This window comes from Nicotiana tabacum, chromosome 18, assembly GCF_000715075.1.
Source record: "Nicotiana tabacum cultivar K326 chromosome 18, ASM71507v2, whole genome shotgun sequence".
Classification (NCBI taxonomy): Eukaryota; Viridiplantae; Streptophyta; class Magnoliopsida; order Solanales; family Solanaceae; genus Nicotiana; species Nicotiana tabacum.
This window is the reverse complement of record NC_134097.1, coordinates 116,055,294-116,076,572: the sequence shown is the minus strand read 5'-3', so window position 1 is coordinate 116,076,572 and position 21,279 is coordinate 116,055,294. Positions and strand designations below refer to the sequence as shown.

Below are 21,279 nucleotides of genomic sequence, written 5' to 3'. Positions count from 1 at the left end.
TACTCTAGGGGCACCTATTGCACTCGGTAGAAATGAACTGGACATTTGTTGTTTTGATTTCTGGGAATGAAAACCAAAAAAATTACAGATTTCAGAACACAATACACAGAGATCAGGTACCATAACGACGTATATATTCATTCCAGAAGGTTTTATTTTTTCAATTGGGAAAACAGGTTAGTATCAGTACCCTTCCGTGTAAAACAGTATGTTCTAAACAGAAATTATTTCATAGAGATGCAAAGGAAGAAGATCAAGCTTTACGAAACACTTTGATGGTAGATTTAAGACTGAAAATAGTACGTTCGAGGTTTCCAGAGACAAAGCTATAGTTATACACTAATAGAGAGAGAAAAAAGAAACTAGAATCTCATTGCAAGTCTTTCTTGTTTTTCCTCATTCAGTTGCTTTTCCTTTACGTCTGCTGCTATTGCTGGTTTCAATGAGATAACATACCATTGAATCCACATCATCCCCGAATATGCTATAAGCCTCTATTACTCGCGCATAGCTAAATCCCATCGACAGCATAATCTGGATGCAGTCACTAAGAACTTCTCGCCCCCCACCTTCTTGCTTCGCTTCACTTCCCGATGACCCTGCAAGACCATAACCAGTTGATTCTATCACAATAGAAGAACAAACAAAAGAATCATGTATTGTTCATGAATGCCAATTCCTCAATGGAGTGCCAGCTCGAACTTACTAGCTCCTGATGATGATGGTTCAGCGCTAGAAGTGGAAGATTCTCGACAACCAAGCTGCTGCCTGAATTTGTCATTGGCAATATACTCGGCCCTAGAAGCTTCCATTACCATGCGTTCAATCTCCTTTTCGGTGAGCTCAAGATCAGAATAAAAGCGTCCTTCTGCCAGAAGTGCCTGAATTGAACCATTTAACATAACATGAAACCAAATGATTGCCCGGTCGATGAAAGTAATTCAGTTCACGAGTTTTAAGGTAACTCACATTATCAATTTGCTGATCCTGTTGAGCTTTTATTGCTGCTTTGACCTGATCCTTATCAACATTCCTCTATACCAAAATAAAAAATAAAAAAAAATCAGAAGGTAAGGATGGAAAACAGATCTACTAGATGCTTTAGCTGACAAATAAAAAAAATAAATAACATCACACATAATTCAACACCCAAGAGCTGTAGGCACACAGCCGATGAAGTTTATCCAGTTTCAACAGCTACAGAAAGTAAACATCATGCCAGTTTGTAGATATGCAATTTTACCCCTTGTAGAGAGCTAAACCCAAGGCCAGCACCAACTGTTAGTCGACGTGGATCAACAAGAGAGTTGTAATGATTTCCATGATGAAAGCTGAGTCGAATAGGAGGGCTGTCTGTATTGTAACTACCATGGAATGTATTGATTGGTTCTGCATTAGTGAATTCCACAAATTAAATTCACGCAGCGCACACATAGTCCACAGAAGCTTGCCTAGTAGCCATAGATTCATTACTGATATTTGACAAAAGAATAACAAAAGAAAAGTTACCTGTGCTATAAGAGTATATATGAATAGGGCGATTATACATTTCACACAGAGCTTGAATCTCCACATTGTTGCCATAAACCTACAAAGCCAATCATGAGAAGCATTATTTTGATGGCCCCAAAAAATGGACATGGGAAAGGACAAAGACATGCATGAAATACATATATGTCAAACAGACATAAGCAAAACAGGAGCCACAGCAAAGATCACACAAGCTCTTGAAAGAAATTGATGTCTGCAGTTGATATAAGCTCTTTAACTTCTCTAACTTCCAGTGTTTTCTTTTATTTTTCCTTTTTTCGATAAGGAAAAGAAATAGAAGGTTTTTAATCATCGGACGCTAGACTCGAACAGTAGCCAGAATCTCTTTAGCATAAAAGTTTCATAAAATGAAGGAAGTGGTTTAAAAGTAATCAAGAAGCACAAATGTAAGAGCATAAATGGTGAAAAAGGAAAAGGAAAAAAAACTAAGTACAGCATTACTATCTTCCCCCCCCCCCCCCAAAGCAATTTCTCTAATGGATGCATAAACTTACTGAGAAACTCAAAGAAATTATCTCTAAGACCATAAAGGGGGCATACCTTTTGCAATGTATAGCAAATGACTGAAAATATTTACCAGCCTGACAGAAACAACAAATGAGAAAGGGAATAATACTAATGAACTACCACATAAAGTACCTTATCTCTCCTTTTTCTCTTGCAATAGGAAGTGAAACCTTCAGTTATAAATTGAGAGAAGTGGTCCCTTTCCCGCTCCTATCACAAAGAAGCTCATTCAAGTATTAAATAATGAGAGGGATGCTAAATAGGTTTTGCAGAAATATAGCGATGATTAAAAAAGAGAACCTATCAACCTTCAGAACATGAAAGATAGTAAATATAACTTAAATACTCCAGCCACAATGTACACATGGATTCCTTCAGAAATAATAGTGTTTTTACTCTCTATTAAGGACTGGGATGCCAAGGGAACACGACACCAGTTGATGATGCATCAGAGGAAAAGTCCACTCAGATTTACTTTATTTTTGAGAAAGGACTGCTATACTGACTTACATTTGTGCAAGAAGCTGACAAAATGAACTGAAATACAAAATGAAGAACTACATACAGACATACCTATAAACCTGCAAGCAACCCCCATCCTTCCCCAAAAGAGAAAAAGGAAAGGTGTTGGGCACACAGAACCTTACTTATCCGTGAAATGCTACTATCTGATTTTTCTCTAGTTGAATAACATAAACACGAGCGCCCGAAACAAAAACAAAAAAAAAATTACCCCAAGGGCGTGGCCTAGAGGGTAATCGTTGCAAAGAAGAAATCGGCAAGCAAAACCAGAGTAATTATTACTCCCTTTGTTCTATTTTATGAGACAATTTCCTTATTAGTTGAAACGCTACCAGCTGATTTTTCTCTAGGTCCATTCCAGAAAGAATGGCACCTTTCTATCTTTGGAAGCAATTTAACTTTAAACCAACCATTCACCCTTAATGGCATGTTTGAAATCACATGTTTCAAAGTTTTTTCTTTCTTTTTAAACTCCGTGGCTAGTCAAACTAGGCCACAGATTGAAACAGAAGGGAAAAAGCAGGGCAAATTGTTGCAAACCTAACAAAGTTTAGCATTTTTAGAGAGCTGATCGTCATTGGCCTCAGGGAATGCTAGAGCGGGAATCATAAATGCAGCATGCCACCTGAAGATGAAAAAGTAGCTCCTTTGCCATGTAATGGAATTTATTTGTGTAGACGTCTGGGAATTTTGACGTGTATTCCAAATTAAATTGGCATTTGAACAAACACAAACCACCAATTACTTAAATATCCTTAAGACAATGTCAAACATTACAGATTAGCCACACATATTTCTAATGTCTTCATTGTCAATTATGCCAAGAAAAACATATTAAGACAAATTACGCATCATCTACATTAACCAACTCTTGAATTCTATGTGCTGATCTACATTGAATTGCAAAATTTACTGCTTCAATTTCCATATGGGAGACACATGTGTTTGGTATGATGGCAAACATTTTCCAGAAAAAGATTCATATACTCTCTGGCGGAAGTTATTTTCCTTCACAACTATCTCAACTCTTTTTTTTTTGGTGATACGGCACAACTATCTCAACGCTTAACATCACATCACTGCTCCAACCAACAATTAAATTTTCATAAAAGCACTATCCAATTTGCTAAAGTTGTTATCGATGTTTAATAAATGTTCTTTCTGAAATAATATTACCTCTCCCACAAAACAACCAAAGAATAAGTCATTTCCAGGGACAACATTTCCAAAAACAAATCATACTAATCACATCATATGTACTATATATTTTTTCTTTGGGATAAGTTACATGTACATCTACTATCAAGCCATCAAATCCTCTCACTATATTATACAGCAGACATCTACTTATTTATGCTAGCTTTTTCTTTTTACTTTAATTTAAGTTTAACTCAATACGTTAAGTAATATATTAATTCATATAATATCTTGAATGCTGGAGAAGAAGAAAAAGTTATCACACAATCGCAGTCCCTGCATTTTTTATTATATCCTGGCCTGTAAATCCTGTAGTTCCCCAATTTGATAACTACAAAATTGGCAATAGACTAAAAAAACTGAGGTTCTCCTAGTGGTCAAAGGAAAATTCTTATAAGTATGCCAGCTTTCCTACCTAGTAATGTCGAAAGAAACTAGAATCAAGTAAAATAGAATTTCTCAACCTAGCAACAAAAGAAAGTAATACAATCAAATATTGTTATATCACTTCAATAAGCGACACCTTGGTAGAAACATTACCATGTAGTCAATGCACATCTGTCTGACCAAATCGTAAGCTTCAGAATCACCATATACTTGGTCAGCAACAGCACGGAAGAGGCAGTTCCCATCTCCCAGCATTTTCTTAACTTCTAAGCTTTTGGTTCGTCTAATATCCATTTCAAACTGCCGCTCTCTCTCCTAGAACAAAGGAAAAATGTTTTTTTTTTATGAAGTGAATATTATTAACAAAAGGCATCAAGAAGATGCAGATGTTACAAAGAAACAGAAAGTATCAGCCCAAAAATATCAACAAAAGATCTATCATAAGACTAAGGAGCTGATAAATTCCAAAAAGGATTCAGGGTTATAAACAGGGTAAGATTAACCCAGCTAAAAAGATTAACTAAACAAAGGAAACATGTTAACTTGCAAAGTGAGACATATTGAAAGCCTTGCTTGTCCTCAAATAGCTTTAACTCTAGATACACAAGATACAGTGACTTCTTCACTCGAGGCCACATCGTGAGAGCAGAATCTCCCCTTACTAGCCTGCTTTCTCAAACTTATCTATTCGGAATAATTGATCACTTACTGATTAGAATGCATAAGGTAGGTGAACGGAAGTAAATATCCTAATTATAAATGCTAAAGAGACACAGTCAATTCTTATTTCACAAGCCTAGAGGGGAATAAATTATCTGTAATCTACTATTTAATTGATAAAATGGTGGAACATACCACATCATCATATGAGGATCCAAAGCAGGGGTTCTGCTCATCAGCACTATTATAACCTTCATCACAGTGTGATCGTGGAGAGGATGGCCTGGATCCAGCAGGTGAGGTCCTAGTTGAGACAGTAGGTCGCCCAGCAGTTCCCCTAGACGATCCTATCCGGCCAGCATGTGAACTACCCAACGGGAATCTTCTAGGACTCGAGTTTAGTGAAGCAGGTTTCGGTGGTGGGACAGGAGGTGGAGGTGGACATGAACTACATGTAGCCCTCTGAACTGAACTTCCCTCATTTTCCACTTCCACAACTCTCAAACCATCAAATTCCCTAGCCAAGTCCTCACTGACAAAACCACCATCTCTCTTCTCATTGTCAGCAATCTTTTCGTCATTGGTGCTTTGGTCGCTGCCAAAACTATCCAACAATTCATCATCACCCTTAACACCCTTGTAGTTTGAAGAACCAATGGAGAGCTCTTCTAAAGCAACCTGTTCTTGTATTTCTTCCAAGAATTCATCATCTTTCGCAACTGATAGTACTTGACCGTTACTAGAAGCCTGTGTCTGGGTTGGAGCTGAAGAAGAAGATGAGCCAGGGAGCGAAGTTGATGACCTGTTCTGATTTGAGGACGAAGACGATGAAGCTCCAGAGGAACCACGCTGAACCAGTATCCGAGTCATTTGGGGTAGTCTTCTTCAACCTGGGACCTATGAAACACTTGAGTTTTCCTTTACCCGAAGTTAGAGAAACAAAGCGCTTGCTTTGAATTTGTCACGCTTCCTGGCCTTTGGGGCAGTAACACCAATGCCTCGGCTGAACGATTTGTCCCAGCACTCCACTTTTGTCTGATACTCGCAAAGTAATTTCTGCATTCCCCTAACAATTCTCATGAGACCTTGATCTCCAATAATCTTATTTTGAAACAAGAAAACCTCTTTTCCTAATGGTACTCGAAATTACAAAGTAAAGCCCGAAATACAAAGTTCACCTCCACTATCACAACTGCAATCAAGACCATCAAATCACCACAAAAGGCTAAGAAAAAACAAAGTTATAACCCAAAAAGAATAGAACAAAAATCGCCCAATTCACTTCGCTTAACCACAAGAACACTCCACAATACAAAAACCCAAAAGTTCAAAAAGAGAATCTATGATTTTATCATAAAGCTAAAATATTTACTCCCTCCGTCTCACTTTCTCTGACACAGTTACAATTTGGAGAGTCAAAGGAATTTTTCTTTGAGCGCAATTTTTTCATATGCCTTTTAAATCCCTTGAATTGTTAATTACTGTGACTTATAGTATTTTTGTGTAGTTTCTAGATATGTATATTAATTCAACAAACTTGAAGATTTGATGTCCGGGTTCACACTAAGAATTAGAGAGTATAACCCTCATACTCCGAATCGTGTCACATAATGTGGGACGGAGGGAGTACTTGTTTTTTACTTACCCTCTAATAAGCCATGCAGTTTCAAGAAAATCAAGAAAAATTGGAGAAAAAACCCAGTTATCCACACAACAATCAGAGGAAACACAGAAAAGATCAAAAATTTACAGGGGAATAAATAAACACACAACCCCAATTCTTTAAAAAAATAGAAACTTTGCCACAAAGATGTCAAAATCAGATTTCAAGATTCAAGAATTCAACCTAACTACCGAAAACCCACAAGCAAAATCAACAAAATATTAACATAATTTTAAATAGAACCTATCTCAAAATACAAAAACAATTCCAAAACCCTAGAGTTTGACTTACTTGATTTAGAATCAGCAGCACCAGCTAGTAGAAGCTAGGGTTTTATTAGATGAAAAATTCTGAGGAAAGGGGAAAATGGGTACAAAATAAACTTCCAGGTAAAGGAAGTATACGTATACAGATTATATACATGTGTGGGTAGAGAGAGGAAAATGGGTTTTCTAGAGAGAGAGAAAAAGATGGGGTAAGTGGGAAAAAGAAAATGGGAGGCTGAGTTTTACTCTCCTATCTCAAAATTTTAGGCAATTTTTGCTGTTAAAATTTGAGTAACATTTTAAATATATCTTTTTATAAATTTTATAGTAAAAAAAAATTCTAATATCTTATAATATTTATAATATCTCTATAACATCTATTCTTTATAACAACACTTTATTATAACAATTAAGTTTTCTTTAAAACTAATTTTTATATTATATTATTATATATATTTTATATAACAGCACTTTACTATAACAACTAAAAAAGATTAGAACAAATAAAGTTGTTACAGAAAAATTTAACTATATCTTTTACATAGTTTTAAGAGACTAAATTATTTTAAAAAAAAATAAATTAATCTGAACGGATCTAGTTTTGCAAATTTATCAAATTAATGTCTGGTAAATGAAAAGGGTCAATGCAACTCAAATAGAAAATAGGAGATGAGAGTGCAAAATTTAGTTGAGGCATAAAATATTGAGGTAGTTTCTTGTTATCTATTTACATTTTTTTCACGTTGATGGAATTATTCGATACAGGTCTTGATAGGACATACTCCGGAAGTTGTTATCAAAAATATATTTTCTCTTTAGTTTATTTTATATGACGATGTTAACGACAACAACAATCCAGTAAATTTTATAAATGGAAATTTGGGAAAGTAGAGTGTACGCCGATCTTACCTACACTAAGGGAGTAGAGAGTCTGTTCCCGATAAACCCTCGATTCAAGAAGACAAAAAAGATAATATATTAGTACTATCAACAGAAATCATAGAAATAATAACAGCATTAAAAATATTAAAAAATAGATGAAAAGAAATAATAATAACATGTAAGTAAGGCTCGGTACTATGAAAAGTGGAAGAACACTATGGATACAACAATAACCACAAGCAGCCTAGGACACAACTTTATTATACTAACCTCTTATCCTATACAAAATAGAAAAGTATTCCATTACCTTATAACATATAACTCTAACGTTCGGCCTTCATACCTTATTTAAAGCTACATCATATTATGCAACCCAATACTATATGACGATGTTAACATGAGACAAAAATTTAAGGGATGTTAGCGACTAGTTCGTCCGGATCTGACTAGTCTTGCACTTTACTTAAAGACCAGACCTTCAAACAACGGCTCACTAAACTTAAAAATAAAAACTTTTAACATATGTTAAAAGCACTAAAATTTATAGTAAATGATTTTGAGTGCACGTGTCGAAATGTAGAAGGTTGGTGTCACGAGCGTGATGTTGGTAGTACGGACAAATGGAAACTGGAAAAAGGTAACGCTGAAGTGATGAATCTAATATGAAGTCAGACGTTAGATATTCATTACCTGAGCAGAGCAGGTGAGCTAACTTTACCGTATGTTAGGAGGTTATCTTTTTTCCCTTCCAAGTATATCAGGACTCGGGAGTTGAACGTTCTAAATTTTCACATGCGTTTCGTGTAAGATAATTAATTCGTAGTCATAGCAGAGATTAAGATATAATTACACAATCAATTTAGAGTTAGAGTCTAAGGAAGCGTACCATTAAACTTTATGGATTCAGCAACGACAACAACCGACGATTAAGCCTGAGACCAACTTCCACAATTCACAAGCTACGCGCTTTCACAGACCGGAGAATTTGACTGATGGGACGTCTACCGTTACCACGTATTCAAAAGGCAGAATACGCTAGGATTTTCTAATAGTTAGGAAAAGGGGGTTGAGCTCTATTTATAAAGAGTATCTACCCATCACAGACCAATAATTATTGGGTCTCACTTATCCACACACATAATATTTAATATTAGGTCTTTTATTTATCCACCACTTGGGCCACGTCGCTATCCTTTCAGGCTATAACCAATTAATGTAAGTCCAAATTCCAACATTCTCCCACTTGGACGCCAACGTTAATTGAGGACAAGAAAACAATTTTAAATATTTGAGTTTTTAAGAAAATCATTTTGAAAAAAAAAATTAGACTATACGGTGGTCACACTACTTACATAGCCAAGGATAGAATGACCCATATAACAATCCATTCAGTCTCAATAGAAAAGACTAACAATGAATCGTAGCAGGCATCGCACTATTTTAAGGTATGAATTCTATTTACGACCACATATGCTAGAATTTCCATCAACATGGATCAAACATGTGTGCTAAGCATTTTATCTTTCTAATCAAGGTGAATCGATTCACACCTCTTAGAAAGAAATAATCCTTCAAGTGATATTATAACCATATCACCTCAGGAGGATTTCCTTGTGCCTTATTTGGGATGATCAAGGCAACAAGCCGCAAGACTCAAAGATATCATGAGTTTATGCAATGTCCAATTAGAAATAAAAAATAAATAAATTATCATGTTAGTCATAAGCATAACAGATATCAAATAACACAAGCTTGCATAAAAATAGAATTTATTAAAAGCAATATCTCAGTTAGCAATTACAAAGTAACTCCCACTGACTAAAGCACATCAAAAGACTCTAAAATACACATATTTTTAGCATGTTCATTAAACACTATATGCCTCAGGCCTTTAGTCAAAGGATCAGCCAACATAGATTCTGTGCTAATATGCTCAATACATATATCACCTTCTTTTACCATGTCTATAACCTTAAGAAACTTAAGGCTAACATGTTTAGAACCTCTTGTTCTCTTGTTATTTTTGGAGAAGAACACAGTTGCACTATTGTCACAGAAAATAGTCACTGACTTAGATATAAAATCCACAATTTGCAATTTAGTAAGAAAATTCTTCATCCAGACAGCATGTGAAGCAGTCTCAAAATAAGCAATAAACTCAGCTTCCATTGTAGATGTAGCAGTGATACTTTACTTCTCACTTTTCCAAGAAATAGCACCTCCACCCAACATAAAAATATACCCAGAAGTTGATTTCATGGTGTCTTGACAACCTGCAAAATCAGAATCTAAATATACTAGAAGATCCAGGTCATCAACCATTTTGTACACAAGCATGAAGTCTTTGGTGCGTTGTAGATATCTCATCACTTTCTTTGCAGCCACCCAATGTGCCCATCCAGGACTAAAAGAAAATCTTCTCAACATGTTAACAGCAAATGCAATATTAGGCCTTGTACAAACCTGTATGTACATCAAACAACCAACAACACTTGCATATGGCACATCTTTCATAGTTCTCATTTCAACTTCATTTTTCGGACATTGATCCTTGCTAAGTTTATCTCCTTTTACAACAGGTGCAATACCAGGTCTACAGTCTTGCATATTGAAAGTTTTAAGAACACTCTCAATGTAGGAACGTTGTGATAAACCCAATAAACCACGTGACCTATCTCTTTTAATTTCTATCCCAAGAACAAAAGAGGCTTCACCAAGATCTTTCATATCAAAAGACCTAGACAAAAATTGTTTGGTCTCATTCATCAAGTCCAAATCATTTGTGGCAAGCAAAATGTCATCAACATAGAGAACCATAATAATAAAATTGTCATTAGCTATTTTGAGATAAACACATTCAGCAAGCTTATTTTCCATAAATCCGAATTTTGTAATAATTTCATCAAATTTCAATTACCACTGCCTGGGGGTTTGTTTAAGCCCATATATGAATTTGTTAAGCTTGCACACTAGATGTTCTTTACCAGCCCTTCAGGTTGAACCATGTAAACTTCTTCAAGTAGACTCCCATTCAGGAAAGTAGTTTTAACATTCATTTGGTGCAATTCTAAATCAAAATGAGCCACAAGGCCATCACAATTCTAAATGCATCTTTGGATGAAATAGGAGAAAATGTTTCTTTATAATCAATACCTTCTTTTTGAGTGTAACCCTTAGCAACCAACCTTGCTTTATAACGGTCTATGTTTCCCTTAGAGTCTCTTTTAATTTTAAACACCCATTTGCAACCAATAAGCCTAAAACTTACAAGCAATTCAACTAACTCCTACACTCCATTGTGTTCCATAGAGCGCATGTCATCTTTCATTGCTTCACGCCATTTATCAACAAATGGAGAGGAAATAGCTTGAGCATATGATAAAGGATCAGTCAGCTCTCCAGTATCACTGAGATTTTCAGTCACATACACGATAAAATTATCAGAGGTGACAGACCTTCTTTCTCTTTGTGACCTGCGAAGTGATTCATTTTGAACATTTTGCTCAGGAACTATGGGATCTGCGTCGTTGTTCCCTTGATTCTTCCCCTCATGAATAAGTTGGTTTACCACCTTCTCGTGTACAATAGGTACAGGGACAATGACTTCCTTTTTTTTTAATACAATTTCCTTACCACATGAACAATCACAATCACAAACATCATGCTCAAGAAATTATGCATTAATAGACTCAACGATTCTAGTGCCACGCCCAGGACAGAAAAACCTAAAACCTTTAGGGTGATCAGAATAGCCTATAAAGAAACAACTGGTAGTTTTAGGATCAGTTTTCTTTTCTGCAGGTGAATAAATACGAACTTCAGCTGGACATCCCCAAATGTGAAAATAATTCAAGCTAGGTTTTCGGGTTGTCCATAGTTCAAAGGGAGTTTTCAAGACAGATTTTGCAGGAACTCTATTCAGGATATAGCTAGCTGTTTTTAAGGCTTCACCCCAAAAAGACTCAGGTAGGCTAGTCATTGACATCATACTTCTCACCATTTCCATGCGAGTACGATTTCGTCTTTAAGCCACTTCATTCTGCTCAGGAGTACCTGGCATGGTATATTGTGCTAGTATCCCACATTCTTGCAAAAATAAAGCAAAAGGCCTCATACATTGACCAGACTCATCATATTTTCCATAGGACTCACCACCATGGTCAGACCTCACTATCTTAATGGACTTCCCAAGTTGTTTTTCAACTTCAGTCTTGTAAATTTTAAACTTATCAAGTGCTTCAGATTTTTCTTTTAAAAGATATATATAACAGTACCTTGAAAAGTCATCAATAAAAGTAATAAAATACTTATGATTGGTCAAAGTAGGTACATAAGGTCCACTAATATCAGTATGAATTATTTCTAAGAGTTCAGAGCTCCTAGTGGAACCCTTTCTGTTAACCTTGGTCATTTTACCCTTAACACAATCCACACAAATTTTAAAATCTTTTGGATCAAGAACAAGTAAAATATTTTCCTTTATCAATCGTTCAATTCTTTCTTTAGAAATATGACCAAGACGCCTATGCCATAATAGGTAAGACGTTTTACTTATAACAAACCTTTTGTGGGCAATATTTTCAACATGCATTGCAGAAAAAGTTTCATTCAATACATTCAAGCGATATAAACCATCACTTAAAAAGGTATCAGCAACAACATGTGAATTATAAGAAATTTTAATAATACCATTATTTTGTTGAAATGAATAACCAGTTGTCCAAAAGGGAAACCAAAACTAATTTCCGTCTCATAGACGGTACAAAAACAGTATTTTCTAAATGAATACTAGAATTATTTTTAAAGGGTAAAATAGATGTCCCTATAAATTCTACTTTTGGTTTGAGTCCATTGCCCACAACAACACTAGCTTCATCCTCTTTTGGCTTCCGTCTGCTTACTAGGTCCTGCAAGTCATTGGTTACATGAATAGTTGCACCACTATCCAACCACCAGGAACTTAAAGGAACATGAACAAGACTAGTTTCAAAGTAGATAAAAGCCAAAAGATTACCTGATTTCTTTTTCAGAGGACAGCCAGCTTTTTTATGACCTACTTGTTTGCAATCCCAGCACTTGATTTCTTTCTTAATTACAGCTTGAGGACCAAGAGAATTATGAGACTGACCTTGGTTAACACCAGGCTTATTAGTATGACCACTATTACCACTTGGATGATGAGAATGACCATGTTTCTCTTTGTGAAATTTGGGTCCACCTTTTCTTTTATAAGAGGGATAGTCAGCTGATCTAGACGAACTAATAAAGTTCACTACACCCTCAACTTTGTTCTTTTGGATCCTCCCTTCCTCTACCACACAAACAGTAATAAGCTCATCAACACTCCACTTATCCTTTTGTGCATTAAAGGTTGTCTTAAGTTGGTTAAATTGCTCAGGAAGGGACCTTAGAGATTGGTGAACAAGAAAATCATCGGTAATGGTTATACCTAAATTGTTCAGTTTGGTAGCAATGTTAACCAATTTCATAATATGATCACGGACATTAACTACAAGGTCATATTTTTTGGTAGAAAGGGAATCAATCAGGCTACCTATCTCAGCTTTATCAGATTATAGGAATTTCTGTCCAATGGCATTTAAGAAATCTTTTGCATTTCCATTATCCTTAATTGCACCTTTTATGTGATCAGAAATGGATCTTTTCATGATCATAAGACTCAATTTGTTAGCCTTCATCCATTTTTCATACTTAGCCTTTTCATCATCAGTGCTAGTAGTTGTAGGTTCAGCAGGTTTCTGTTCAGTCTATGCAAAGTCCAAGTCCATCAGACCTAACACTATTTCAACATCCTGTTTCCATTTCTTGTAGTTGCTACTAGTCAAAATTTCAATGGAATTCAATTGAGTGGTCATGTTGCTAACAGCTGTATAAGCAAACAACACAAAAATTAGATAGAATTATGGGCAGGAATATATTAAATCAAAAGAGTCAAAGACATCCATTACACCCCTCCTTTGGGTAGAAGATGCAACTGTCTCCCCTTTTAAAAAGTCAAGGAGTCCAAGGTAGGCAAGAGATACAAAGCCTCCCCTTATTATCCAAGAGTACAAGGCATACACTGTGTCCTTCATTTAGGTAAGAGACACAAAACCTCCTCTTACATTAAATTATCCTTATTCATTAATTTAGCGTCACTAGTATCAAAAAGAAAAATCTCCAACACTAGTATATACTTGTAAAGGACAATTTGGACATGCTACATTGAGAATATTTTAATGACTCAAATAAACAGATCACTTTGGTGGAAACTATCTATTAATCATAACTCTCAATCCATGTATTGAATCATCTCACATGTATGTAGTATTAAGAACTTTTCAGTGACTCCAAATAAATAGACCACTTTGGTAACACTATTTATTAATCACAGTTTCTTATTTATAATAATATTATATACATATAAAATTAAAATAGAGCCCACAAACAATTAAATCTTATGTATTATGTCAACAAGGAATTTTGGAGTAACTGTTGCAAGTAAACAATTACTAAAAGGTAATAATAACCAATAGAATAATTCATTAAGAACAATTACTGTAGGTATTGACTAAATCCACATTAGCTAATCACCAAACTACAGTGAAAGATTATTTCTCAAATTGATTTGTAAGCCAAGGCTTCCAAGCAGTAAGTATTAGAATAAAGTCAATTGGCATGTCATGCGAGAAATCAGTGGGTTAGTTAAGTGCATATGCTTAAACCCTACTACACCACTTTCTGTCATCGCCGACATCAAACACATTGTCGGCCAATTTTATTTTTTAATTAAAAAAAAAACCAACGCAACAGATTAAATATAATCGTGTCTCTATTCTCCAACTCAACAAATCAATGAGTTAGAGCAGTCAGGTGTCATGAAAACTGCATCCATGATCCAACATCAAAACGAATGACAGTTCATATATATAAACTCAAACAAATGGCAGTTCATATATATAAACTCAAGATTAAACAACGATCTTAATCTCTAAATATGGTGGCTCTGATACCAACTATAAGATAATTAATTTGTAGCCATAACAGAGATTAAGACACAATTACACAATCAATCAAGAGTTAGAGTCTAAGGAAGCGTACCGTTAAACTCCATGGATTCAGCAGCGACAGCAAACAGCGATTAAGGCTGAGACCAACTTCCACAATACACTAGCTACGTGCTCTCACAGACCGGAGAATTTGACTGATGGGACGTCTACCGTTACCACGTATTCAAAGACAGAATACGCTAGGGTTTTCTAATAGCTAGGGAAAGGGGGGTTGACCGCTATTTATAAAGAGTGTCTACCCATCACAGACCAATAGTTATTGGACATCACTTATCCACACACATAATATTTAATATTATGCCTTTTACTTATCCACCACATGGGCCACGTCGCTATCCTTTCAGGCTATAACCAATTAATGTAAGTCCAAATTCCAACATTTGGTTGAAAACCTAAAAGATAGTATGAGTTTGCAAAAGGAAAAAAGAAACTTGAGAAATCTCTTACTTCCTATGTCATTTTTAACCTGTTTGGCCAAGTTTTTTCAAGGCCAAAAATATTTTTTTTTAATAAAAAAAAGTTATAATATTTGGCCAAACTTTTAGAAGGAAAAGCAAATGCTTTTGAATAGAAGCAGAAACAATTTTGGAGAAATAGAAAAAAATAGTTTCTCTCCAAAAGCATTTTTCTAAAAAACACTTTTGAGAAAAAATACACCTAAAAACACTTTTTAAAAATTTGGTCAAACATTAATTGCTGCTCAGAAGTATTTTTTTTTAATTAATTAGTCAAATACAAACTAATTCTCACCAAAATTACTTTTGAAAAAAAAACACTTTTAAGAAAAAATACTTCTCAAAATAAGCTAATTCTAGAAGGGCGAAACAAGCTATTTGTTTGGCACTATTTCCTTATAGCTTATTTGGTCAAAATTTTAAAATTAGCTTATTTTGGCACTTTTTAAAAAGTACTTTTGGTGAGAAGCATTTTTGTATGTGGCAAAATAATTTAAATTTTTTTTAACAGCAATTAGTGTTTGGCTAGCTTCTGATTATATTTTTTCAAAAGTGCTTTTGGAAAGAAGCTACTTTTTTTGCTTCTCAAACAATGCTTTTGCTTCTACTCAAAAGCACTTTTTTTCTTTCTAAAAACTTACAAAATACCTTAATTTTGGGAAAAATACATTTGGATAAAAATATTTTTGGCTAAAAAAAGTTTGGCCAAACATGCTATTATTTACGTGAATCCACACTAGCTAACTTTACACATATGAGCTCCATGGTTTATTAGAGGAATTTTATTGAGTCCGAAACTGAAATAATGGTATTTTGGACATAAAATACGTTTATACAGCTAAAAAAAAGTTACATTTCTAAATAATATTGCGTTTTACTTTAACGGAAAGTTAGGCGTTAACTAAAAATTAATTTTTTTTAATAGGAAAACGCAGTATAGTACTATGTTTAGGAAAACGTAGTATTATACTGCGTTTTCCTATAAAAAAATATAACCCCTCCTTCTTCCCCACGACAGAACCAGTGCTCATTTTTAAGCCCTCCCCCCACCCCACCATTTCTGTTGCCCTCCCCCCCTTCGATTAAAAAAATCCTTGGGCCCCACCCGTCACACAAAAAGTGAAGAGCGTAGGGCCCGCATACAATCCAAGCATTCGATTGTTGTGGATTCCTTCTTTCGGGGTCAAAATTTCAATTTTCGATGTTTCAAAAAACATAAATCGAGGTATTCCGATTTAGTTTATGTCGAAACTCGTAGAGCATATGCATATTTGTTTTCTTGAATGTGTTTCCATGTTGATTTGTGTTATGTTTGCGATTAAATTTGTATGTTATTTTTACCCAGATTAAATTATTAGTGTTTTAAAAAAATAGTTAAAAGTTGAGAAATAATTTTTATTGTTAATGAAATTGTTCACAAATATCTTTTACTGTTTTATATGTAATTCCATGAATGTTATGTTCATATGTTTGTTGTTTTTATTTAGTTTAGATTATTTATTTGCTTAAAGAATAGTGGTCTTTTAGCATAGTAAAATATAGAGCCTTTTAGCGTTGTAAAATATAGAGCCTTATAGCGCATTAAAATATAGAGCCTTTTAGCGTAGTAAAATATAGAGTCATTTAGCGTAGTAAAATATAGAGTCATTTAGCGTAGTAAAATATAGAGTCTTTTAGCGTAGAGTCTCTGTAGTTTAAGTATGTACTAACTACAAACTCTATCCAATTACACTTTACAAAATTAATTATTTAATTTATAAAATAAACTTACAAAACTAACAAATTAATATATGTTGTCAAATTAAATATCGAGCGTGGAACTCATAGTTGTATACCCTGTCTAATTAAAAATTAATTATTTAATTTATAAAGCTAACAAAATTTCAAAAATATTGAAATTGACATACAAAAGAATTTAGGATAGCTTGATGCTACTGGGCCTCAAATATCGAGCCTGGAATCCATAGATAATTACTCTGTCCAATTAAAAATTAATTATTTAGTTTATTAAACTAACAAAATTTTAAAAATATTGAAATTGACACATATAAGAATTAAAATGGACTTCAGGATGTTCAGGTTTTATATGGGCTACGTGTTGATGGACTGGTCATTGCACTGCCGCAGTATATGAGAGCTATGACACAAACCTAGTATTTGGATTTGCTGGGGCAGTATACTGGTTTCAAGCCACAGGGTAAGGCTGAGTTAGAGGGGGCAGTCGCATTTCTGTGACAGCTATCAGAGAGCATATGGAGGTATTGCACCCCGGCATTACCGGCGAGACAGAGGATATCCATATTTACTGGTACACGAGGTTGCCGCTGTTCCTTCTTTTTGGGGGTGTCTTGTTCTCGAACACTTTGGGAAATCTAGTGAGTATGCGCTTTCTACATCATCTCCAGCAGCTAGATGAGTTACTCAGTACAGCTGGGGTGCTGGTGTTCTCGCCTACCTGTACAGGAGTATGTGTCGGGCTAGCATGTGCACCCGGGTGGACATATGTGATTTTCTGCCGCTTCTACAGGTGACAACATATTCGAATACTCTGTTCATTACTTCGAATTCTATATAGTCAAAATGACTCTTAAATTTTACGTCAACTTTTTATGTTAGGTTTGGGCCTGGCAGCGGGTCCTGCCGTTGCAGCCACCTCTACCACCATTAGAGCCGGGTGTAGAACCTCCGTTTCTCCCTTCTATCTAGGAGGTGGGTTCTCCGGCATGGGAACTACCGAGGCACTGATGCTCATCATAATCTCCCCCTTGTCAGGGATGTCTTGGATATGCTAGAGGCCGCACAGGTAAATATGTACCTAAACTTACTTGTTATAAATTCACTTGTGTTGCGCATACTCACTTTTATGTTATTATTTTATAGTTCATCTGGATGCCATACAGCGATGAGTTGCTAGCTGATCTGCCCGATTATTGCTCGGTCGACCGACTGTTTTGGAGCACTTCCATCCTGATGATATGCCTCGATGTTGTGGAGCATCATGCCACAAAGAGTGTACTTCGCCAGTTTGACCATCCCCAGACTATACCGAGTGAGCCTACATGGGTGGCTACACATTATCAATGGGATGATCATACGAGGGTGGACGACGAATTTGTAGGATGGCTAGAGGAGCAGGTCCATATTTGGGACCATCGAGAGGACTTGATTACGCCACCACCTTCACAGATCCAGGAGGCGACTATTGATCTCTATACTTCATGGTACCACCGTCACACCCGATTGATGATCGGGAACCCCCTTCATGTACCTGGCGGTCGGTTCAGACAATACGCTGGGAGGCACGAGGCATTGGTATGTTTTTGTGGGATAAGTCTTATAATTGTGATATAGCGTTATTTAATTAATATTTTAAGTGTTGTGCAGGCTATTGCACATCACATGTTCTACCAGTTGGGACAGGAGATGCAACAACATGCCGATAATGCTGTAGTCTTTGAGTATGGCCGGCGGGTGGAAGAGCTGGCTCTCCGGACCCTGTAGCGAGCCAGAGAGGGCGCGAGGTTAGATCACGAGGCTGAGTATGCGGCACCAGAGGAGCACCATCGGGGTAGGCCTATCCCACTAGGCTGGGGTCGGCACGAGGTAGGGCTGCCCCATGAGGCAGGGCTGTCCCATGAGGTGGGTGCCCCATTGGGTCGCAGGGGACGGCGAGGAGGTGGTCCCCAGCAAGGGGGCTTTGAGGCACCCATCGACACACCTGTTGAGGCACCTGATGAGGATATTGGAGATGATCAACCAGTTTATTTCCCTCAGCTAGACGAGCCTTCCAGTAGCATGCCGTCGTATAGCCTTCAGCTGTCTCTGCCAGCATCGCAGGTCACCCCGTCATATCCATTGTTGATCACGGGTACATTCGACGGAGATGTAGACCAGTTCTTTTCAGGCCCATCTACCGCAGTTGAGGATCGGCCGACCCGAGGTGTGGATGGCGGGCGCAGGTTGAGTTATGCCTCATCCCCGGCGGTTGATGCGAATCTACCACAGCCCATCACGGAGGCCAATGTATGCAATGATGAGGACACCACAGATGCTTATACTCAGGAGGCCGACGAGACCATGGTGAGAACATGTTTTTAACTTAACACGTACATTACTAATATACATTTTCATATGCTAAGCTTAGTAATTGTTTTGTAGGTTGCTGACGGCCCGACGGCCCCTTCTACCGATCCTACCAGCTGTACTGTTGATGCTGCTGCGCATCCTTACAAATCTTAATGATGATAATCCTGATAGTGTACCCGGGCGACAGGGGATGCGACTCAGGCCAGCGGCTGCACTGAAGCACACAGGCTGCGAGACTCATTAATTTATTTTTGTTTGTATTTTGTGTAAATACTACATTATGTAAATAATGGCAAGAATTGTATTTTAACAGTACAACACAAATACAAACATAGCAAACCTAACAAAACATAAATTCAGTACAACTAATGATAACACATGACAAGAGAAACATAAAGATACACTACTACGCTCAACACGTACATGTCATTGTTTAGTCACCACCACCTAGTATTCTCTGCTACAACCACTTGAGTTGGTCTTCTAGCTTTTTTTCGTCTTCCGCCTTCTTGAGTTTCGCCTTCAACTCCGCAACTTCTTGTTTGGATTGTTGCTCTCTTTCCCACTGCTTCAAACACAAACTATGAAGATGATACAACTTGTTTTTGTAGTATTCCTGCTCACATGGTTCATCAATCCATACCTCAAAATTGCATGTAGGTTCGTCGGGTTGCCTATAAAACTTGTTCATACACGCCCAGTAGCAGCGTTCATCTTCTTCCCAACAATCGTGCATCATGCATTTTTTGCCGCACTCGCACCTTGGGACATAAATGGTTGTTGAGACATCAGTTAAAGCGTAAAGAGAAACCTTGGTTTTATGGAAATATTTGCTATTGGTTATTCTTAAGTGCAAAAAATAACTAGAATGCGCCCGTTATTTATAGGCAAGATTTCACACAAAATGTAGTATTATACTACACTTTACATATTAATTTTTTCTGAAACGAAACAGCTTTTGCGCAGTCGGTTAATTTTTTTCAGAATGACAAGACATCACACAAAACGTAGTATTATACCACGCTTTACATATTAAATTTTCTGAAATGAAACAGCTTTTTCGCAGTCGGTTCAGCTTTTTTCATAACGACAAGATAACACACAAAACGTAGTATTATACCACGCTTTACATATTAAATTTTTCTGAAATGATAAAGTTTTTTCGCCATCGGTTTAGCTTTTTTCAGACCGACAAGACAACATACAAAACGTAGTATTATAGCACGCTTTACATATTAAATTTTTCTGAAACGAAAAAGCTTTTTCACAGTCGGTTCAGCTTTTTTCATACCGACAAGACAACACACAAAACGTAGTATTATACCACGCTTTACATATTAAATTTTAAGAATGATAATAAAGGATGTCTTGATTTTATAGTTTTTTTAATTATTAGATTGGTCTTCTTTACTAACACCAATAAGTTGAATATTTGAACAGCCATATCAGCATCCCAATTCAAAAGGTCATGTTAAAAAATAAGATGTAACAAGATTGTGGAACATAATTTTATTTGATAGATATTGCAACATACACAAGTACAGACACGTATTACAAAAAATAATACGAAAACAAAAGACTAGGTGTATCCTTGATAGTTTTGTACATTCGACGAACTTGCACCAGGAGCTGGATTACCACCGCCCCGCACACCACCTGAAGGATATTTACGATGGTTGTGTCCTGTTTGCGAGCATATGCCACATTTACATGCATAAACCGTGTCACCAATATCCATTTGGTTCTGTATACGCGTTCTCTTATGCACTTGCAGCTTGCACAAATAGTCCTTATTACATGATCGTTGCCGACTCGACACTACGCTATGGTAGAAAGAGTTGGTCGCAATAGCTTTTACCCGAATAGAGGTCCGGGATCGAATTTCCACAGGGAGCTAGTAGTGGAGTTGTATTTTCTGTCTAGCCTAGAGTTGCGGTTGTGCTTCTAATGTCACTTCAAACATTTTTTGAGTTTTTGTATTTATAACTACTATTATAAAACTAAGGATTAAAGCTAAATTATGCTAAGAGAAT

The 21,279-nt window shown here is 36.3% G+C and overlaps 1 protein-coding gene across 2 annotated transcripts; it reads right to left on the bottom strand.

Annotated features, from left to right (window-relative positions):
- Positions 1-259: 259 nt before the first annotated feature.
- LOC107784311 (OVARIAN TUMOR DOMAIN-containing deubiquitinating enzyme 6) lies at positions 260-6,973 on the bottom strand. 2 transcript variants are annotated; one of them, XM_016605433.2, is made up of 9 exons: positions 6,779-6,973; positions 5,020-5,880; positions 4,318-4,479; positions 2,191-2,268; positions 1,510-1,588; positions 1,244-1,389; positions 970-1,035; positions 707-881; positions 260-599 (listed from the first exon to the last, which is right to left on the bottom strand). In XM_016605433.2, the coding sequence occupies exons 2-9, from the start codon at positions 5,692-5,694 to the stop codon at positions 397-399; spliced, it is 1,584 nt and encodes a 527-aa protein (XP_016460919.1). In that variant the 5' UTR covers positions 5,695-5,880; positions 6,779-6,973; the 3' UTR covers positions 260-396. The 2 variants fall into 2 exon arrangements, with proteins under 2 accessions (XP_016460919.1, XP_016460911.1); XM_016605425.2 differs by having other exon boundaries at positions 5,020-6,016; positions 6,779-6,918.
- Positions 6,974-21,279: the final 14,306 nt, after the last annotated feature.